Genomic DNA, 22,120 nt, shown 5'->3' on the forward strand with positions numbered 1-22,120 from the left:
GGGCGTGGGGGTGGGGGGTGTGTGTGGGGGGGGGGGGGGGGGGGGGGAACAGGAATTGAAATGGGTAGACCTTCCCATTTGTGAGTAGTTTATTACTCATTGAACTACTGGTAGGTTCTTACATTGGGAAAAACAAAGTCAGATTTTGTAGAAACCTTGAACGATTTCAGAACTCTGAAATCAAACTGATTGTAGATAATTGTACTTGCATTGTTTTCAGCCAAGCATGTGAAAAGTAGAATGTGTATGTTTGAATTCCCCACCCCAGAGTTACAGCAGCAAAAGTGTCCTTTGCTACACAGCTCAAACATACTGCCACAGCACTGTGCAGAAGGGGGCCCTGTTCACTGAAGGGAACAGCTTGTGTTCAGAGCCTCATTTTGCTGTTTCTGAAGCTACCAGTGTACCACATCATACTAAATGCTCATACAACATATATTCCTACTAGGCAGAGGGCCTGTAGATGTGACTAGCAGAAATACAAAAGACCCATCTCTCAGCTGACTTTGCTGTTCAGAGTGCTGTGCCTGGAATAGTAATACCTGAAACTCTGACAAGAAGGTTTTTAGTGTTCCAGGTGTTAACAAGGGCAGGTAAACCACACCTGAGCTAGAGAGCCAGAACTGCCTGCAAAATCTTGTTGCATGGCCAGGCTTCTCCTCTTTGCTGTAGCTGTACACATGCATTATCCCCATGAGGTTAAGGTGGCTGTACAGGCTACAAAGGGACAGGACTGTATCTTAGGGAGTCCTTGTGTCAGACAGTGCAGCTGTGGAGAATGCTCAGCAGACAGTTTGGAATGAGCCTGCACAGTGATTTTTATTCCCAAAGTTATGCAGAGGGAAGTGTCTGGTCTTTCTTCCAGTCTGGCCCCTGCCTGGCATGTCAGACCTTGCTTCTGTCACTGCATCAGTGTGGCAATCTCATTCTCTGATAGTAATTACAAGGAGAACAACTTATCTTAATTTTTTGTTAAATGTTGGAAGTACCATGACTCTCTCTGCTGTCACTTGTGGCCCAGAGAAACACCTTTTCATGTGTTCCTCTTGTATACATCCATATATCCACTTAGTTTGATAATCGTCCTTCATATGAGCCTGTGGCTGGTAACACTACCTTGATAACACCAGGCTCAGTAGCAACCAGCTACTCTGGATTGAGCTTGTTCTCCCTCACATGTCTTTAAGTAGAGGTTTGGAGCTCAACAATCCAGTGAATCTGGTTTTTGGACAGCACAATCAAAAAAATTTGCAACTATACAACAGAAAGTACAGTTCAAGTATAAACTGCCTTTGCTAGTTCAAATTTGTTCCACAAGTATTGACAGAAACAATTGTAGAGCAAACTAAGGATGGTGTCAAGTACCGTTAAGTCAGCAGAGCTGCAAGCTGCAGCACTGGGTAGTTTTTTCTGTCTTAGCTAGTGTGAAAATAATTGGTGCAGTGAATACTTTGCAATGTGATCTGATTTGGCAGATAGGCTGACATATGCCAGTTCGATCCAGATTGAATTGGTGGTGCTCAGTGACCCAGTATTGTAGAGATCCAAATTTAATGAATGTAGGTACACTTTTTAGGGAGTTTGTTAATATTGCACAGTTAAAAGAATGATGGATAGTACTCTGTTTTGAACATGTGGCGTGTATTGGTAGGCTGTATGTATCATTTACACAAACCTTTTAAAACTGATGTAAAAGTTGTGATGTCTCTCAGCTACTATTACAACTTTAATTCATTTTATTTTTTTTATTTGTAAATCAAGCCTTGACACTCCTTTCCTCTGTTTCTCATGGATATTTAGCAATTTCTCACCCAAATTTCTAACAAATTAAGTTCAACATTTCTTCTACCAAAAGGTGACTTTCACTTTGATGTCATTTCATTTTGTAATTTACTGGGTTTTCTAAAATACCTTGAAGCACACCAGAATGTCTGAAGCAAAATGTTGACTTAAAATACAACTTTTTAGTGCTGATAAATTACTTACTAGGTTCTTTGTTGCTTTGTATTTTATTGCTGTTGTATGTCCAAAACAATGTTTTTCCAAACCTGTGTACTGCAAGGAATACAGATTTCTTGTTTAAAATTTCAGTCAATAAATAAAGAAACATCTAAGCTGGTGGGCCTGGGAATTTGAGGAAGGATGAGATGGAAGGGTTGGGAGTGTTTCTGATAAAGAACCAGAAGTAGTAGAGGAACGTAATCTTCCAGGAAAATGTATGATTCAGAGGAGCAAATATCACAGTGGCTTGTGAGTCTGGAAGATCTCACTCCTGTGTTCATAGCAGTGCCACAGGATCACCCACACCCTTACAACAGCTGTAATGCCTCAACACCTGCATAATAAGGTAACACTCATTGAAAGCTAACTAGAAAGACAGTTGACAACTTGCTCAGTTAGAGGATTTAACTGGCTTACCACACCAATAGACAAGGAGCAGAGCCAATAAAGTGAGGGAGTATCCAGTTAGAGCATCTGGGAATGTGAGGAGGATAGAAGATGAACCTTTTTAGACAGTACATTTCATCAAGAATATAGCTGCATGGAAAGGATATGCATATTTTACTCCCTTGGAGTGCAACATTTTAAAGGAGTTTTAAGTTGTCTTTTGTGCTCCTTTGATTATGTCAGCATTACCAATATTACAGACTCAGTGAAGTGTTTTGAGTTATTTTTGGTATTTTATAATGAAACAGATGTTCTTAGTTAAAATTCTGGTAAGTAAAGCCATTACTCAATGAATGAATAACCTAGAAGGATGCTGTGTTTAGCTATTTGCAATTTAATTTCAATAATTTATTGAAAACTATGACAAAGTAATAGAAGAGATAGTAAAAATCAGAGTTAAATGCTTTGGTAAAATCAGCTTAGCTTTCAATATAACTTAGTGTAGCCCATAACCTATATATTAACATACATATTAAGATAGTCTGTGAATATCCAACTTCAAAAGCTACCATGTAAGATAATACGAAATCCTACTTCCAGATTCCTTGCTTAGCACAGGCACTTTGTTATAGCTAAATTATCTCTTTTGTTTTTAAGATGCCCAGTGGTGCATCTTAAAGAATGTTCTCAGTGTTTGGGTGTTAGTGGCAAATCCAGCCAGGATGACAGGGCAGGTGAATTTCAAGCATTACTTTGCAGCACTGGGTCTTTAAACTCTAACTGTACTCCACTGCTATTAGCATAAGAGCACCTTTGCACACATAGTATGCTCCTGTGAGAAAAATTAAGGTAGTTTTACTTAGAGAAATCAGATGTTTTTTCTTTTCCAAATTCTGATTTTGTTGTACAGTTTTGAATTTTCTAAATTGCCTGTGCACTTTAACTTTTTTTGCCCATTTTTCATCTTAATTTTTATTGCATACTACCATTTTTTAAAATAGTAGGTCATATTTACATCTCTAGTGATTAAACCTAGAGCATTATTCTTCATCACTGTCTGAGATGATCTCCTGCAGTGCCTCCTGTAACAAATTAATTTGAGTGACATTATTTGCAAAGGACTTTTTTCAAACCAAATCCAGGTAGAGTTGCTGTACTGTACCTGTTAGGCACTGGTGAAAGCTAGAAGAAGCTGGAGGGAGAACTTGATTGAAACAAAAAAGGCCTGGTTTAGCTATTATTGCTATATTGCTGGACATGTATTTTTTGTCTGAATATTTGCTTGTTCCCCTATTGGGAGCTTACTCAAATGCAGTTGTCCAGAAATGGGACGAGGTTGTTCAGCCAACGTGAATAGATCGCCGTGTTTCTGTTTGTTTATAACAGGATTAAGAGATGATATGTCAGATGCATCTATGCGTTTTCCATTATGGAAGTGTCAAATAACAATCTGACATTCCACATATTGAGAAGGATATTTAATTTTCTGTTCTCTTCTACAAATCAATGACAGTATTTGTTATGCGATATTAAACCGCCACCATCACATCGGCCTGTTGAAGAAACAGTCAGTGTTGGGTGTTGTAAATGTTTTCTTACAACAACTACATTTATCCTTTTTAAACAACTTGAAGTTAATACGTAATATTTTAGAGGCATATTTTTCTTATCTGTAATTTAGTTCTATAAGCAAAATTGTAGAGACAATTTTTGAGCTTTGCATTATCAAATTTAATTATTATCTGTATCTAATTAGTTCAGCACAGAAAAAATTATTTCCGTGCCCTGTCTTATTACTTTAAAGCTTTATTGCTGCACTCTTTGTTTTTGAAATATCCCAAGCAAATGTTTACCTGTTAAGACAAAATAATTTTCAATGAGTTGGGGTGGGGTTTTTTTGTTATTAAAACTTCCCTGTTGGTCTAAATATCCAGAAAATACAGCCTTGCTAAATGGATAATTTTAGCAAAATTTACAAAATATCCCTGTTGACACATTATAGTAATTTCTGATTATTTTTTTTGTTTTCTATGACTTCCTGACTTCAAAAACTCTCTTTCAATTTAGATATACACTGAGTATTTGCTTCAGAGAACTGTAAAAGTGTTTTTAAAATAGTTGTAAGAGTTGCCATAATAGTTTCTCACCATTAGAATAGTGTGTAGGTGTGCTAAATTTTAAAGCAGACAGCACTGAAGCTGTACAAAATCTAATTAGATTCATTTTACTGTTGTGTAAGCTAGAGCTGCCAGTTCGAATTGGTGGATTTCTGCAAAGACATCTGCATTAAAAGGATGCCATTCATCTAACTGCAGGATCTCTTTCTGCATGCTGGGGCCCTGCAATAAATGCTTTCAGTACTTCTTTCTACACTGATTTCTAGATCATCCCATAATTCCGTAAAGTAAGAATACATACTCTAGCTTGCCAATATGGAGCTAGTGCTATATGTTGCTTTTAAGGCTGTGTGCTTGGCTGCATGCAATGCTAGGGCCAAGGAGGAGCACCAGGGCAGAAGATTCAATGTGCCTGCACCGATGTATGAGACAAATTATCAGAGGGTAGACACCTGAATTTTACAGGCCTGCTATGGATGATTGCTCACTGTTGTATCAAGGGTACATGAAAGATGTTTCCATGTATCACATGTTAAGAAAATATAACTGCAAAACATGGAACATCTCCCTGAAAATTTCTGTCCAGTGTAATGTTTTCATGCCCACAACATTGATTTTCAATCTATATGTTCTCAGATCGCATGTCCTTTAACCTTGTTAGCCAAGGACTGGTCTGGCATCTTCAAAACTGGTTGAAGAAAGGTTTTCCTGGTTTCCCAGCTATAATTCATAGCAACTTGAAGAACATTGCTACAGAACTAGTTTATCTAAATTAATTGTTCTCATAGTCAGATTCTTGTGGAAGGGAGTCAAATTCATGTTGCATTACTAAACTCAGCATCACCCTTCTCTCCGTTATAGAAGGAGTTTATGGAGAGCTGTGGGCCAGGGTGTGTACAGAAACTGAGACAGACCTTCCACATCAGACTTCAACACTGTGCCTGGGGCAGCAAGAGGTGGTCTTGCAGGGTTGTAATGCTTTTAGAAGGCAGCAAGCTGTTTCAGAATGTTCTTTTCAAACCATTGCCTTTTGAACTGCTTTCATCTGCTATGTATTTTCATTAGGGATCACCTTGACTGTGTTTGGTACCAGATTTACGTCCCGATTTATGATGCTAATGCTGTAAGCTGATTGCTTGTAAAAGACTAAATGCATTTAGTCTGCAGACTCTACTTTGTTATTGTACCAATTTTAGGAGCTATTGAAAAAATGGGTCAATTTGCAATAATTTAGAAGTTTATTTGTCAGAGTAGAGATAATGGCTAAAGGGGTCAATTTGCAATAATGTAGAAGTTTAGTTACCCATAACCCCCATCCCTACTCTGAAATTTGCAGTGTGAAATAAACTTGCTGTAATTTTCTTCTGCAGATCTAAGTTTGGAAAAAGTTCAGTTTTGCTTTGTTTAAAACAAGCATTATGTTGCCCTTTGCCTTATTAGAAGTTTCTATTTTAATGTAGCACTGTATTTCTTAGAAGTGTGTCACTGGGATGCAAAGCAGACTGGAGACTTTCTGCTTTTTCGATTAACCGGAAAAAAATGTTTTTTCCAACCTTGTTTTCAGCTACCTGTAAATTGAGACCCTAATGTAACAGACACAATGAATACTGGACTTCTTTTCACTGCTTTGTTCCATATGGCTCTTTCAGTGAAGTAAACAAAGTATAAGAATGAAGTTTTCATTTGACCTATAGTTAAACTTTACAATCATATTTTAGTGATAATTTCAAGACATCAAGAGTTAAATAATTTTTTCAATAATTTTTGTGCCATTTTTCACATGCATTCACTATACTGCATTGCAGCTTTGTAATATCTTCGCTTCCTGTCTCTTTATTTGCATTACCACTAAGTATATTTCTCATTAGCATTCCATAGATCAGATTTTCCTAAAAAAAACCTTTTATACATGTATAATTACAGGTGTTTTGGGTTCATTATGAATGAAACAGAGAACTATTACTTAGTTTTCTTTTTTGGTTTTGGTGGTTTTTTCCTCCCCATGAGTGAAGAAGTTTTGGTACCTAGATTGAAGAGAGCTGTTGTTCTAGTCCTCCTGAAAGAACAAGAACTTACAAAATAGGTCATGTTCAGTCTTTTGCATTTCCAAAGGTACTGTTTAATACAACCAAATGAGGGATGAAAATATGTCCAGACTGTCCCTTAAAATTTTCTGGAAAGTATTTTTGTAGCCTGGAATTCCATTCTTTAATTAAACTAGTTACACTCTAGTTACACTGAGTATTTCAGGCCTCTGTGTTTTGTTGGTAGTCCTCATTGAAATCTAGTTCCTAGGAAGTAGATTTATGCTTTGTTGCATACATTAATAATTCTGCTAATATTTGCATTAATTATTTAGTAAATGAACAGTTCACGTTTAACAAATGGCGGTGAGATACTGTTTCTACATAGACCTTTTTTCTACAGGATCTTTGCTACTGGTTTAGGACCCAGCAAACTCACAATATTTGGACTGGCTCTAAAAACCTGTTTGTCCTGCCACGTTCTTTTATACATCATCTGCAGCTGTGTATACATGTTTCATATGTGTAAATTATAGCTGTTAGACTGATAAGTTTCTTTTTTAGTTGGTAGGTACCATCAGTTTTCATAGATGCAGTGTTACAAACAGAAGAATACGAATGTTTTCAGCTGTGAACATTGTGCTATAGATTCCCACCATGTCTTCATTTATCTTTATTACTCAGTTAGCTATGTAGAATCATAGAATTGTTCAGGTTGAACAAGACCTGTATAATCATCCAGTCCAGCCTTTAACCTAACTCTACTAACCTAGCTCTCCTAGCCCATGGCTAAACCATGTCCCTAAACACTGTATCTATACAATTTTTAAACATCCCCAAGTATGGTGATTCAAACACCTCCTTGGGTAACCTGTTCCAGTTCTTAATAACCCTTTCTGTACGTTAAGTTTTTCCTAACATCCAACCTAAACCTCCCCTGACATAACTTGAAGCCATTTCCTCTCATCCTGTTGCTAGTCATTAATGAGAAGAGACCGACACCCCCACTCACTACAACCTCCTTTCAGGTAGTTGTAGAGAGCTAGAAGGGCTCAGCCTCCTCCTCTTCAGACTAAACAACCCCAGTTCCCCCAGCTGCTCCTTGTAAGGTTAGTTCTCCAGACCCTTCACCAGCTTTGTTGCCCTTGTTTGGACCCATTCCAGCACCTCAATGTCTTTCCTGTTCTGAGGTTTCCAAGACTCAACACAGTATTCAAGGTGTGGCCTCACCACTGGCCAGTACAGAGTGATGATCGCTTCCCTACTCCTGAATGTGCCCCAGTCGTGACTTCACACCCCATCTTGTCCATGTCCCTGAAAAGAGGAGGAAGGGGAAGTTAGGTGTCACTCAGCCAGCCTGCAAACCAAACAGTCTCAGCTCCCGAGACTTCATGTTTCTGGGAAAATGGCAATAAGAATGTCTCTATAAATAAAAATTGCTTTGTATTTCAGTGTTGCTTAAAAGCTCACACGTTTGGTTGTTAATCCTTGCATTTCTTTCTTTTGGATATACATAGTTCAAGTCAGTATTTATCAAAGGTCTTTCTTAATACATGCCACTTTTCTATATGCTCAGAAGTAAAGGGCCCATTGTTAAATTATTGCTTTTTGCTAAAAAATAAAATATTATTTTACCAATTTTTCATTACTGCAAGTGAATGCATTCTCTTCTTAATGAGACCTCAATTAACAATGAGAAGGATGGTTATTTAAGAGGTACAGTCTTTGTATGCATTTCTTTGCTTGAAATCTGATCAAATTATCAAGAATTTTGAAGGTATTTCTACAGCTCATTATGAATTCTATGCAATGCAAAGTCTCCATTTTATTTTTGTCACAGAAGTACATGTCTGATGCAAAATTCCCTTTTGGCAAGGAAAAGAGATTTCAGGATTCAAATCCAAATTGTTTTGCTTATGGCTATGTCTCAGTTGAAGTGTTAGATTTTCCTTGGAGATCTTTCACAACCAGGAACATGACTCCTTTGGCAGTGTGTGGTGCACATCAGCCTCCTGTTTAAACTGGTTAATTCCCCTTAGATGCGAAGAAAGGTGTTGCTCAGCCTGACAGTACTAATCCAAAGAGACAATAAGACATAAAATGGAAGAACAAGATCCCTGCATTTGGAAGCACAAAAGGGTAAAAGCTGGTGCAGTGAGATTTGGTTAATCCGTTAAGGTTTGTTTTTTATTTTAAAAACCCCACAACAAACAACAACAAAATTTGGATACTTCAAAAGCATATATTTTGTTATATATAACCTGGTCACACCATGGATTTCTTCTTTATTTTGGGATGTGAGAGGAAAGTAAATAAACTCATTATTTTCAAACAATCTTAATTTAGTTCCTTTTTCAGAAGAATGGGAGAAATAATATAAACAGTACTTTGTAACTACAGCTGACTAAGTAACAGGAATTTTAAAATTGTGTGAACAAACCGCTGTTTGTTCATTTAAAAGCAAGTGCAGTACTTTTTGTCTTGACCTGAAAAAAGGTTGGGTCCCTCAGCCCCATTTTTGTCTCTTATTAAATAGTGATCTTTGATAATAAGCAATGAGATACCTCAGTTTGTGGACATGATCTCTGTCTACCCTTCCAGGGGTCACAAGCGCAAACTGGAGGAAGATGATGCTGCCAGTGAATCCAGTAAAGAATCTAGCCTTGAAGATGAGGAAGGAAGCAGTTCTGAAGCAGATGAAATGGCAGCAGCACTTGAAGCTGAATTGAACGACTTCATGTGACATTCACGCAGAAGGAGTCTGTGATTACATTTTACTTCTCATAAACAGATTGGACTACGGTCAATGTTTTTCCAAAACGTGTGTGTATATTTTGCAAAGCAACATGAGAGGTGACACATTATTTTACAAAATCGGAAATAGATGTTTTTAGGGTGTTTTACTAAAGGAAAATATACTTTTTTAAGCAAAAAAAAAAAGTATTAAATGGGACTTGGTGTGCTATGCCAAAGACATGTTAAGAGCTCTGCAGAACCTTCTTATACAGGATTTGTGATTAAACATACAGCAACTTTTTAAAAATATTGCAGTCTGTAGTTTATGGGCAATGGTCTAAAAAAAAAGAAAGAAAAAAAAAAAAAGAAGAAATAAAGGAGATGGAATTGTCTGGGTAGTACAGCAGGAACCTGTTAAACTTGTCATCCTTGTCCACAATTAAATGCTTTCAAATACAAAAGGATTTCTAAAATAAAAAAAGAACGATTTATATTTGTATAGAAACAGAGTATGTGATATTCAAGCTTTGTGAACTCTGCAGTTGACCCACCTGTCATTCACTTCTAAGAGAATACATAATGATCAAAACTCATATTTCTCAGTTACTTTGTGAAATAATTGGGTTCGTTAGGGACATCACTTAGATTTTTAACTTCTATTCTCTGTAAGCAGAAATTTAGCACAGCATATTGTGTGATTCTATACTGCCATAAGAAGCATATTCACCCATTTGTGTTGTCTTGGAAAGAACGAGCGCTACTTCCGTCTAGATAGGCTGTAATTTCTCTGAGAAGAGGTCTGATGTAAAGTTTTTGTATATTCTATTTCATATTTGACCCACAGAACAGATTTTCTTTCATTTAATAAAAATTCATTTTGTATGCTTTGTTTCCCTTTCCTGTTCATTCACTACCATCAAATAAAAGGCCCCCTTCTCTTCTATCTTTCCTTTACTCTGCATGAAAATAATGAAAAACACTGAAGGCATCTGCAAATTTAAAGATTCAGGCAAGTAACTGAGAAACACTGGCTCAGGAGATTCTCATTTCTTTTGTGTGGGAACTCTTAAAGTCTGACATTTTCTCAGGTCTCTTTGACTGGCCACTGAAGATGTACTCTGTTGCTCTGATTGGGATTTCTGAAATAAGAACCATGGTTTATTCTCAGTTGTTACCAACTAGAGAGACAAAATCCTTTTAAAACATGTTAGGAAAAGAAGACTCATTAATTCAAATGTCGTGGTTAAAGGGAAGTTTTCTCTGGTGCAGAACTACTTAATTTCACCACTTAGCAGTGAAACAAAGAATATTTCAATAGCATCTCAGCTGATGTACAAAGAACAGCCTAGTGTTTAAAGCTTCATAATGGCAGTCCACTTCAGAATGAAAGACCAGCATCCATACAACAAAAATAGTGTTTTCTATAGGAAAATGTCTGGACATTGACACAGGTGCCACGTAACTAAAGCCTACAGGAACCTGCAGGCCTGCATGAAAACAAGCAGGATGTCTCCAGGTGAGTTGCATTGGATAACAGAAGAAAAAGGCTAGTGCTTTTCAAAGGGGAAGTTGATGTTTTTTTCAGCAACTTAAAGCAGCCTCCCCAGCTATCAGAGAATGACTCCCAGCAATTAGACATTAAAATGTATGGGATGGTGGGGTGTGTTTGTTGTTTACTTAAATTTAACCCATTTGAAATAATACCAACTTTTCCGGTCAGTGTGATGCTGCAAATTACTTGACAACAAATTTCAGCAGGGATTTGTCTCTGCCAGTCACACAGCTCTGAGGCAGCATTCAAGGTCTGAATATAAACACAAACCTGGGTAGGTTGCTGTTAGCTCAGCAATGTTCTGCCTTGGTTTAAGCTGCTAATTGGATGCCGTGTTCCCAACATGGCAGCTGTCTAGTAGCACTGCGTGGAGTGATTCCGTACACGTACATTTTGGGAAGCTTTTCAGTGTGAAAAGCTTTATACTCTTCCCAGATTTATTTTATGGCTGTCTCTTTTGGTTTAGCTGGTGGTTTGTGTTTCTGGGCAGGAGTCCTAAAAGCCATCAGCACTCCACTAGTCCCAGTATTATCTGAACCCCTGTGTAAACACCCAAGTGAGGGCTCTCCACCAGACTGAGAGCTGTGTCTGTCTAAGGGTCTGGTGCCTGTGAAGACTCCTCTGCCTCTCCAGGAGCTGTAAAAGCCTGCAGTTAGTGCTGCACACAGAGGGAGCATGCTGTGCTGCCAGAATTAAAGTCAAGCAGTTCTCTAATGACCATTACTGCACAGACAATTCTTATTTTTACCTTAATTATTCTGGTAATTTCCATAACCCTGGCTCTCAGGGAGAGGGGGTCCTAGTATAGGGAGTTTTGAGAGGCACCAACTTATTTTTCCCTGCCACAGCAACCCAGAAGACATTGAGCTTCCTCTCTGTCTAGAGGTAGACTCCTGCTCATTCAGGCAGCTGTATCGAGTAAACTGGTCACCAGATTCTCTCTGCATAGACAGGAGAGAGAAATGGAAACTGAAAAAGTAAAATAGAATGTAAGTTAAATGTCCTGGCTAACCTCCTACCAAGAGGTATTTTGATGTATGAAGTTGTCACTTCCACTAGCTTACGCTTCTTTCAAGATACAGGAGCAGCTGGAAAGGCAACAAATTGCTTTGTGAAATGGCATTTATTAAGTCTTTATTAAGTTCCCCACATCTCTTGACTAGTTGCTTTGTCCTATCTTCTTGGCCTGCGTCTGTATCTTAGGCAGCTAGCAAGGGCCTGTTGCTGGGAAAGGCTGACTGAGAGCAGGAATTAAGACCAGATTGCTGCCAAGGTTGTTGTACTTCCTGGGCAGAGCTGGTTTCTGAAGGGGCACCAGGCATGGAAGTGAGCGCAGAAGGAGCATCCAGTGCCCCTTGCTTCAGTAAGTTTTTTAAACGTGTACTATCACTACTATCCAGGAAAGACAACTTCTGAGGTCTGACAGTTGTTTAAAACAGGTAAGAATATTGCTCCATTTAAAGACCAGCAGTTTTACGTTTTCCATCTCAATCTGTCCTCAGCAGTTCTTAAGATAATGGGAAGACATTACAACTCTGTGTAGGGGATGTAATGGGACCTGTGATAGAAGCAAAAATTGTCAGGTGGTGGCCAAGCTTTTCTCTGTTCATGTGCGAGTGAGGTGGGAAGAGGGAACAGCATCACTTAGCACTGAGATATGAAGAACTCCAAGCATCCAAATACTTTTCCTGTCAAGTTTTGTGCCTGTGTGGAGTGGGCCCTCAGGTCTTCTCTGTGTTTAATAGAAACATCCTCTGCAGAGGATGGAAAGTCTTCAGTTTCCATCTTGGCACTACTGCTTGCAGAATAGGTGACTGTCTTACAAGCATGAAAATGCACACACACAAACCTGGAGCTGTACCTAAATATTTCTCAGCTCTGCCTATTTGTACTACAGTGAACATTGCAGCCGATGACAAGTCAGAGAATGAATATATAGTGGTCCTGTTAAGAAAGTGGAGCTCTTCATGTAGCTGAAAATTCAGCATGAGAAGTCTCCCATAAATTATTAAATCAGGCTTAGTCAAAAGGAAAGTATTTGTGAATCATTTTTATGTAAAAACAATTTTATTTTATTTTTTAAGTAGAAATGTTCCCTGGTAGCTAAGCCTTCAAGTCAAATTGATGGGGGGGAAGGAGGTAGGGTGCTTACATGACACTAAAGTTAAAAAGGGAGGAAAGCTATGTATTATTTCTTCTGCTTCTCTCCTTCAGCAGAGCCTTCAAATCCTCTTTCTTTTCCTTGTCCGATTCAAGTTTATGTGCACCACGTGGGCCACCCCATGTCTTCTCTTGGCTTGGCTTCTTCACTGAACCTGAGCCATCATGTGCCCAGTTCTGCCACTGAAGTAACATTTTCCCATTGCAGTCTTTGTCCAGTAGGTCCCAGTTCTCACTACTAACACGAAAGCTTTTTATACATTGTTTTTCCTATCCAATGCCACCTGCTTGTTGTAATTTCAGATATATTTGGATCCTGGCACCCAGCACAGCCTCCTCACCCCTCCTCTAAGGAACAGAAGGCAACAGTATGTGATTCCCCCAAGAAGTATCACCTACAGCAGGCTGGTTTGCTGCAGCAGCATACCTTAGGCTCTTCCCATTTACCTGGCTGGTTTTTTCCTGCACTGTCTTTCTAATTAGATCTTCCTTCCTGCTCACACAATGAACAGTTGCCATTTTATCATACCATTCTGTTTGTACCAGCTTTTCCCTTCATCATCTAAAGCACATTAAAGAACATCTAGCTTATGCAGCATCTCTTCTTGCAGTCACATCACCTATCTGATCTGATTAATATTCCAAAACCCACACTAGATTTAAGGTTTCCTGCCCCAGCACAGCTCCATCAACAAGGTCCTGCTCAGCCTGGTGTGCTACTGCTCTCCCAGCTTGCTAAAACCTGGTGTTTCCCAACTATGAACCCAGCAGATATACTGACAGCTCTTGGGCATGGCCACACATGTAAGATAGAGAATAATAGAATTGTAGAATGGTTTGGGTTGGAAGAGACCTTTAAAGGTCATCTTGTCCAATCCCCCTCCAATCAGCAGACACATCTTCAACTAGACCAGGTTGTGCAGAAGCCCATTCAGCCTGGCCTTGAATGTTTCCAGGCATGTGGCATCTGTCAGTCTGGGCAACCTGTTCTTGTGTTTCACCACACTCAGCAAAAAACATTTTGTTCTTACATCTACCCTTTTTTTAATCTCAGCTGGCTTGTCCCCAGCAGCTGGAAGGTCATTTTCTCTGAGGGGCAGGCCCACACATTCCCTCTGTGATCTTTGTCTTCCAAGGAGGAAGACTGAGTCTGTTGTCATCAATATATGCACATAAACAGAAGAATCACAGAATCACAGAATGTCTGAGGTGGGAATTGACCTCTGAAGGTCATCTAGTCCAAACCCCTGTTCAAGCATGGAGTGCCACCTACAGCTGTTTGCCCAGGACCGTGTACAGCCACATTTTGGATGTCTCCATGAATGAAGACTCCACAGCCTGTGTACAATGTTCAATCATCTTCAGAGAAAAAAGATATTTTTTTTTTTAATAATTTTTTTTTAGGGGATATGCAAAGGAAAAACAAGCCAAAGGAGCATGATTGCTGTCATGTATGTCATACAAACTTCACAAATATTCCATGCTGGCTAAGTCAGAGGAGGCATAAGGCAGGTGTGGCCCTCACTTCAAGCTTCAACAGATAAAGCTTTTGGATGAAACCTGTTGTCTTCCAAGTCCAATACTATCCACTGCGCTGGAGAATTCCCTACCACATGTTAAGGAGAGTGAGGATTTTTATACACATATATGTATATGTGATGGTGGATTTTTTGAGCAACTTGAGATTTTCATACGGGAACAACGTTTGAGAAGGATGCCAAATACTTGGAATGCAGGATTGCTAGAACTGTGGAGAAACAGAGATGGGCTAAAAGCCAAGGCCTTGTTTTACACGGCTTCTCTTTCTGGTACAGCAAATTATCCCTTTTGCACTTCTCGTTCTTCATCAATTTCTTGTTTTGCTGGAGGAGCAGAGGTGACCTGTGGTCTGATTGCAGGTGTACGCCAGCCCCAGAGAAATAAGATAATTTGGATTCCATGCAGTGTGTGCTGAGCAGAGGCAAAGTTCTATGTGTTTGCATTACTCTACATCACTGACATCACTGGCAGTTTTTAAACCCCCTGGAGTCCTCACCTCTGCAGATCTCATGGCCACAGACCCTATACTACCACATGAATGAAGCCAAGCTGCCCAGGTGAGACAGAGCTCCCTTGGCAGAGGATGGTTCCCCTATAATGAATTATTTGTTCTTTTCACCCTCTGTCCTAACTGTTTCCTTACAAGACAGGGAGCACTTCTAAATATCTACAGTCCAAGAAGAAGCAAGAGTGATTTAGCTATTGGGTAGGTTTAGAGGTGCTTTAAAAGTCAAGCAGATGCCAACCTTAACATCAGAGGTAAGAAAAGTGCATTTTGCTGCCACACCTGTGTGATAGGTATCTGTGTCCACAGCTTGCTGTGTGCTCCCCTTCTCCAACCAAACTGCCCTCTGTGAGTCAGTGTGACTCACCAGGAGACTGGGAAGGGGAAAGGAGCCAGGTGTTTCTCCTGAGTCACCCTTTTCCAGCCTTCCCACTGCTCTCTTCCTGAGCAAAGCTCTTGCCAGAGTTGGCAGACAGTAACCGTATCGCAAAGGCACGTAGTTTTAACAGGACAAAATGTCCATCCTTCTCCAAGTTTGCTGTAGGTCATGAGCAATGCAGATGTTTCTTTCCTGCCCCTTCCAGATCTGCCACAGAAGTCTCAAAAAAGTGAATCACAGTGGCAGATCTGTGCTCATGGGGGCCATAAGGGAGAAACCCTGGCCAAGGACCCTCAGAAGGGCTGCGCCTTCCTGCCTTTCCCTTCCCTACAGGACACCAATGTCTCTAAGTCCCTGAGAATGTTTGCCTGCCTTGTCTGTCAGATTTTGGGTGGTGTTGCTCTTTCACAACAGCTGTTCTCACTAAAACACAACCTACCATTGCTATTGATCAGTTGTCAGCAGCAAAGCCTGTAGACATCAGCCTCCTCCTCATCATGATGCCTTCAGACCAAGTGTCAGTGCTTTTTTGGCAGGGAGTGCAGCAAGAGGTCAGAAAAGCCTTTTATCTTTTCAGATCTACCACTATGTATATATATAAACCTTTCATGACACAAGTATTAAATGTGTCACTTAGTGCCAATATAAATGGTCCTTGGGAAGTTCTCTGTTTTAATTAAGTGGATGCTTTTGGTCCTCAGAGAGCTCAACATGTACTTGGGTGAATAAATGTTTTAATAATTCAACTTCAAGTCTCCTAATCTTATAGATGCAGCCCACAGAAAAGCTTTCGTTTCCATAACATTGAATATCAAATGAAGAATGCTCCATTTTATTTTTCTCTTTATTTTTATTTATTTATTCATTTATTTCCTTTCTGTCCTTGGATCCAAGTTCTCAGCCATCCTCTGAGATCACAAGGGTGCCCAAATGCAGGACACGAGTGAGCAGCAGCTCTGTGCAGTTTCCACAGGCATCCTCCTTGGCTCTCCTTCCTGGGGCTGCCCAAGGAAGCAGTGCCACCTCTGAGCTTATCTGAAAGTGGTGGCTGTGTGTCTTCCAGGATTTGTCAGATTCATTAACCATTGCCTTTCCCTCAGTGGTGGAAATGCCCTTTCACACTCAGAGCTTCCCCCATAGCTGGCTCCTTCTGTCAGTAATTCAAGCTGCTTTCCAGCACTTTAATTTTGCATTGAGTTTAAAAATCTCTCATTCTTTTTAAAATTCAGAAGACAGCTAAGTAGGTGAAAACAGGCCCCAGGTGGGTTGTGGAATGGGATAGAGAAGAAAACAAACTCAACAGTCTAAAAATTGTACATTGCCAGAACTCCTCTCTTGTGAAAAAGTGCTTGGCATGCATTTAATCTGAACATACCCATCAGGCAAGGAAATGTATCAGTCAGGCATTTTTCCAGCTCATGATACAATCTACAGCTAATCCTGATGGCCCCAAGATGAGCAGTGGGTTTAGCACTGCAATTTGGTGCTGCTGGTGTTACTCAGTAAGGGGGTAAGGCTGCCATCTGGAACAGCCTGTCTGCACCAGAAGTGGCTTTCTGGGGAAACACGGATCCACATCTCTTCACCTCTCCACCCCACACCCACCCACGTTTATATGGCACCACAACACAGATGTCTGCATGTTACCAACCTGGGTTGCTTTTAAGGCCAGCAGGAAGAGGAGAAATCTGGCACAATGAGTGAAGGCTGGGCCCTGTTTCTTTACATTAGAGAGTCATCATTCCATAAGGGGAAGGAGGGTGTCAAAACAGCAGTTCATTTGATTAGAAATTGTCCTCTACAGCATGTGGCCAGGCCTGCTGATAGCTCAGGGATACAGCAGCAGCCCAGCACCTACTGCTGTCCTTGTAACTTGAATCAAAGCCTTTGCAAAGGCCATAAAGCCAAGGCCTCTTCTTTGCCCAGTGATAGGAGGGTGGTTCTGCTTACCTGCATGTCCCAACCAGCCAAGGGATGCAAGGGATTCACAGCAGGGGTGAATTCCAGCTGCAGCCTTACATAACACTGGGGCACAGAAGGGGTGAATTCCAGCTGCAGCCTTACATAACCTTTATTTTAATTGCCTGCATATGACACCTGTGAGGCTAAGGTACTAATAGCCACAGTGGAAGTGCTGAGGAGTAAGCCTGTGAGTAATTCCCGTTTTCTCCCCAGTTTTCTCATTTATCTGATTATGATACTGCCTGCAGCCACCAGCTACTCCAGGCTTCCTCGGAGTCAGAAGATTTCACATGCCCCAATGCCCAGCTCTCTTAGCTAAACCAACTCTCCGCAATAGGCTCCCTGAATGTCCACTGCTGGGGGTAAATATGAAGACAACCCAAGAGCTCTGTAACTGAGACATGGCAGCTGTATGCTGAAAATTTCAGATGCTGAAAGAGCAGCCCCTGGCCACAGCGCTTTGCCATGATACACCACACACCATGGCAAGAGCAGCAACACAGAAACAACCACTCCTTTCAGAGAGCAAAGATGGAAAATGCTGCCCATGCAGGAGAAGACTAGATTGCAACTGAGCTGCATCTCAGTTATCTTGGGCTGCACCGAACCTGGAGCAATCTGGAGCAGGGATGTGCTAACAGCCCCAGTGCTCTGGTCTCTGTCAGGGTTTCAGTGAAGCAAGCCCTCATTATCAGCATGAGCTCATGCTTCATCACCCTGTGCCTTCATCTGGGATCCAGGTCTTGGTATCAAGGACATAAAAATGTGTAGCTTTTTGTAGGTCCCCCCATTGCTTTTTCTCTTGGTGCCTGCTGCTAGCGCTGCAAATGACTGCGAAAGACCACGAGGCTCCCTGTCATGTTTTGGCTCAGTATTGACAACTACACCAGCAACAATAATGCTCTTGATCCCTTTTCTCAAGTGGGGAAAGGAGAGAGAGAGAAAATGACGGAGAGAGACTCTCTGGATTGAAAACTAAACTAGACAGCTTTAATTAAATGATAGAAGAATATGTGCACAGTTATACACAAATGTGTTCAGGAATATGCAAAACCCTACTGTCTCCCCCCACCCCCAGCAACTCCCACGGCATCTCCTGAGCTGTGAGAGACCTGAAATGTCCCAGAGCTGCTGGAGAGAGCAGCAGAGCAGACAGGAGCTGAGGGGAGAGGTGTGAGGGTCACGAACACACAGGCCTAGGGATCAATGATAGAGTCCTCCCTGGATGCCAGCCATGGACGAAAAAGAAGGGAAGAAAAAGCAGGATGGGGCTTGACTTCCATGATCCCTTACCTTACTCCAATCTTATGGAATGGAATACTTTGGCCAGTTTTGCTGTCCATCTAGTCCACTCCTCCCTATGGGAGGGATGCAGATACAACTCTTCTGCTCCTATAGCATCTGAGCCTGCAGAGCAAAGTGTCCTTGATGTCTTGGCAGCAACATAAATATTTCAGCATTACCAGTCCACTAGCTGGAAAATGGTGCTAGTTAAAAAAGACCTCACTGAAGGAAAAAAAAAAAAAAAATCAGTAAAAAGAAAATCTGCTTCATTCTGGCTCGAACCAGGACACTCCCAAACAAGCAGCTCCTACCCAGTAGAAACTGCCCTAGCTCCCTGGTTGAGGTGGTGCTCTCCAGCATGTCTGGAAGCTGGTACAGACTGCTTTACTGGATGAGAAGTTAGAATTCAGAACTAATTCAGGATCCTCTTTGGGGTCATTGTGGAATGCACAAAAGAGAGTATACCTTCATTGCTCAGTTTCCTGATGTGAGCTTGAAGGCTAGATGCTCGAAGCTTTCATTATGATGTTTGCTTGGCTTTCTTGGAAGATATTTAGCTAATCAGTATAATTTAATACCTTTGTATCTGTAAATATATCTACACAACTCCTGTGAAACACTTTTGCTACAATGCCTGCTGTTACCAACCCTTTTTTTCATTTAAATCTATACTTTCTGGAGTCTGCTAACAGCACGAATTTCAATTTGTACTTTAAGAGAAATTTTTTCTATCCTCCTTCAGGTTGTGAAGCAAAGTTTGAAAACACGTCGTGGTTGCACTGTGAAAAAACACACAACACCAACAGGTATACCCGGTGACTCCTGAGCTATGTGAGGTTTTACTTGCAATTTTGAATGTGAAGGGCTGTGAATAACACTGGTCTTGAAGCAGAGAGGTGTAAAGTTGTAAACAATGTGAGATTTCCCCACTGGCTGAAATGTGACTCCTTCAAGTCTCTTGTGAAATTTTAACACAGCTCAGAGATGGTTTCTGATCAGCACGTGAGCAGCAGTATTGGAAACAGGTTAATGGGCAAGGATCCTTCCTCAGAAATTACATCCAAGCATTTTCAGAGATGAGGATCTTATTAATATATTCTCTATGTTCTGATAGGTGAGATTGGGTACTGCAGGATGCATCTGTTTTCCAGCAGAGAGGTTCTGAAGGATGTAGTCTGAAGAGAAGAGTTAGAGCTTAAAAATAAAGTCTCACTGTGAAGCATCCTACAAAATGAGAAAGCTAGACAAAAATTCAGGGATAGTTGGGGTGAGAGGCATGCAAAACACCCCAGATACTGATTACTTTGACATAATGGCATGAACATGCCATTATAAAAAAAATGCCCTCAAAAAATTCATCAGCATTCTTCATGTTTTGGTGAGATTTGTCTCTATAAAGACTACCTGAGATGCAGGCTCTGAGAAAAATTTGTCTAGGTCAATTAGCTGAAATTTCTATTCAGCACTTTAGGCCAAATGTTTTAAAATACTTTTAATATTCCATCTTGAAATTGTCAATAGGCCGTTCTTCATCTGTGCTTTCATGAGGTCTGAGTTCAGCTGGCTAGCTGTTGTGTACTCAAACCAATTAATTGAAGCAAGGGGGTATTCTTGTTTGCACCTGCTGTTCCTTGGTCTTTTCAGGAAGTCAAACAGAAGTCCAGTATGGCCAGCTGTGTTAAAAACATTAAAGCCTTTAAGCTGAACTGCTGTAGCAAGTTCACTTGGAGCCTAAATTATGAAAATATAAAAATAGGCTTTTAACAGGCTTGCCTGACAGAGGCAGAGAGATTGTGTGGGCAAGCTGTTCCAGAAGACGTCTGTGCCATGGTTATTAAGAGCTGTACTTCCATAATAACAGTGCTGGGAGGTTTCCTTAGTAAAGAATGATTCGCAGATTTCAGCTTCTTCCTCCCTGAGGCCTGGAGTCAGCACTGTGTTTGGCAAGCTCTGGTGCCTTATCCTTCAATAGCTAATCAATGTGCTTCACTTGAAGAATGAATAATAAGAGTGTTTTCTCTCCCCTCCCCTGCCCCCCACCACTTTACTTTCAGAATCATGTCTTCCATTGTTGCTTATTGTCATTATCAACTAATTTCCCCAACCGCTCCTTTAACAGTCATTTCCCAGCTTCTAGGCATTAAGCTAAGATTGCTGCAGCATAATTGGATTAATTTAGGACTGACTTTGAACAGCATAATTTATTTCAATTTTACTCCATTTTCTCTAGCCATTTCTTTCCTTAAAAATCACAATGCCAAGGTCTGTGAGCCTCGGCATGAGCTCAAGGCTTCCACAGGCAAAGTCCTCATATGTGGGTGGGTACCTTCACCCGTCCTCCATGCACCCCACCTCCGGGGGGGACCCCGCTGGGCTTCACACCCCTTCCTTCTGCCACTCTTTGCAGGGCTTCAGATGCCAGAGAAATCACAAACCTCTGCATCAGTTCTCACCCTACAAGGTGGATGGCACCAGGAATACAACTGGCAGTGCTCACGATGGAAGGAAGGCCAAAGAGCTGAAAAGTAACACGATGGGTTTTTTCATCTGCTGACACATACTGCCAAGTGCATGTGTGTCTTGAAAGCTGGTGGAACAGAGGTGAGAAGGTAATCACTGGAACAGGCTGTCAAGGGAGGTGGTTGTTCTGCAGCACAGGTTGTTGCTGAGAGCTGGGGCACGGGTGTTGCTGTGCCCAGGGAGCAACCTGCCTCAGCTTCTCTGTGTGGAGCCAGCTTCAGGCAAGCTCTTGGCTCCAACATCATGGCAACATTCCCAGGCATTTAGTTGGGTTGCTTCAGTACCCAGCATTTTGCCATGGATTCTTACTGGATTTTGATTCCCTCTGTCTCCCAGACACAGATGCAGGGCAAGAAGTGCCCTGCAGATGCTGCTGCAGGTCTCATGGCTGCCTCATCAGGTCCTGTAAGCAGTATGTGCTCACCAGGGATCCCCAAAACAAGCTTCTTGGTTCATCCCTAATGTTTTCATTTTCCATGTACAACATCTGCTCTTGATTTTTGTCACATATCTTCACTGGTTGTTAGAGAACAAAAAGCTTTAGGTTTTTAATCATGAATCACAGAATCACAGAATGTCCCTGGCTGGAAGAGACCTCCAAGATCATTCAGTCCAGCCCTAGACCTAACAGCACAAGCTCACCACTAGACCATGTCCCTAAGCACCAGGTCCACATGCCATTTAAATGCAACCAGAGATGGTGACTCCACCACTTCCCTGGGCAATCAATTCCAATCCCTGACAACCCTTTCGGTGAAAAAGTGCTTCCTAATATGTAACTTAAACCCCCCTGGTGCAGCTTGCATCCATTGCCTCTGGTCCTGTCACACATCACCAGGGAGAAGAGGCTGTCCCCCTCATCACTCCAACATCCTTTCAGGTAGCTGTAAAGAGCAGTGAGGTCTCCCCTCAGCCTCCTCTTCTCCAGACTAAACAACCCCTGCTCCTCAGCTG

General features: G+C 41.1%; 1 protein-coding gene across 1 annotated transcript in view; it reads left to right on the forward strand.

Moving 5' to 3' along the window:
• The window catches only part of CTDP1 (CTD (carboxy-terminal domain, RNA polymerase II, polypeptide A) phosphatase, subunit 1), an 80,782-nt gene extending 71,510 nt beyond the window's left edge, over positions 1-9,272 (forward strand). The window contains exon 12 of the mRNA XM_010008701.1: positions 9,131-9,272. Within this exon, the coding sequence (XP_010007003.1) occupies positions 9,131-9,272 (142 nt within the window). The remainder of the gene's footprint in view (positions 1-9,130) is intronic.
• The last annotated feature ends 12,848 nt before the right edge of the window (positions 9,273-22,120 follow it).

This window comes from Chaetura pelagica, unplaced genomic scaffold, assembly GCF_000747805.2.
Source record: "Chaetura pelagica isolate M959 unplaced genomic scaffold, ChaPel_1.0 scaffold332, whole genome shotgun sequence".
NCBI classification, from domain to species: domain Eukaryota; kingdom Metazoa; phylum Chordata; class Aves; order Apodiformes; family Apodidae; genus Chaetura; species Chaetura pelagica.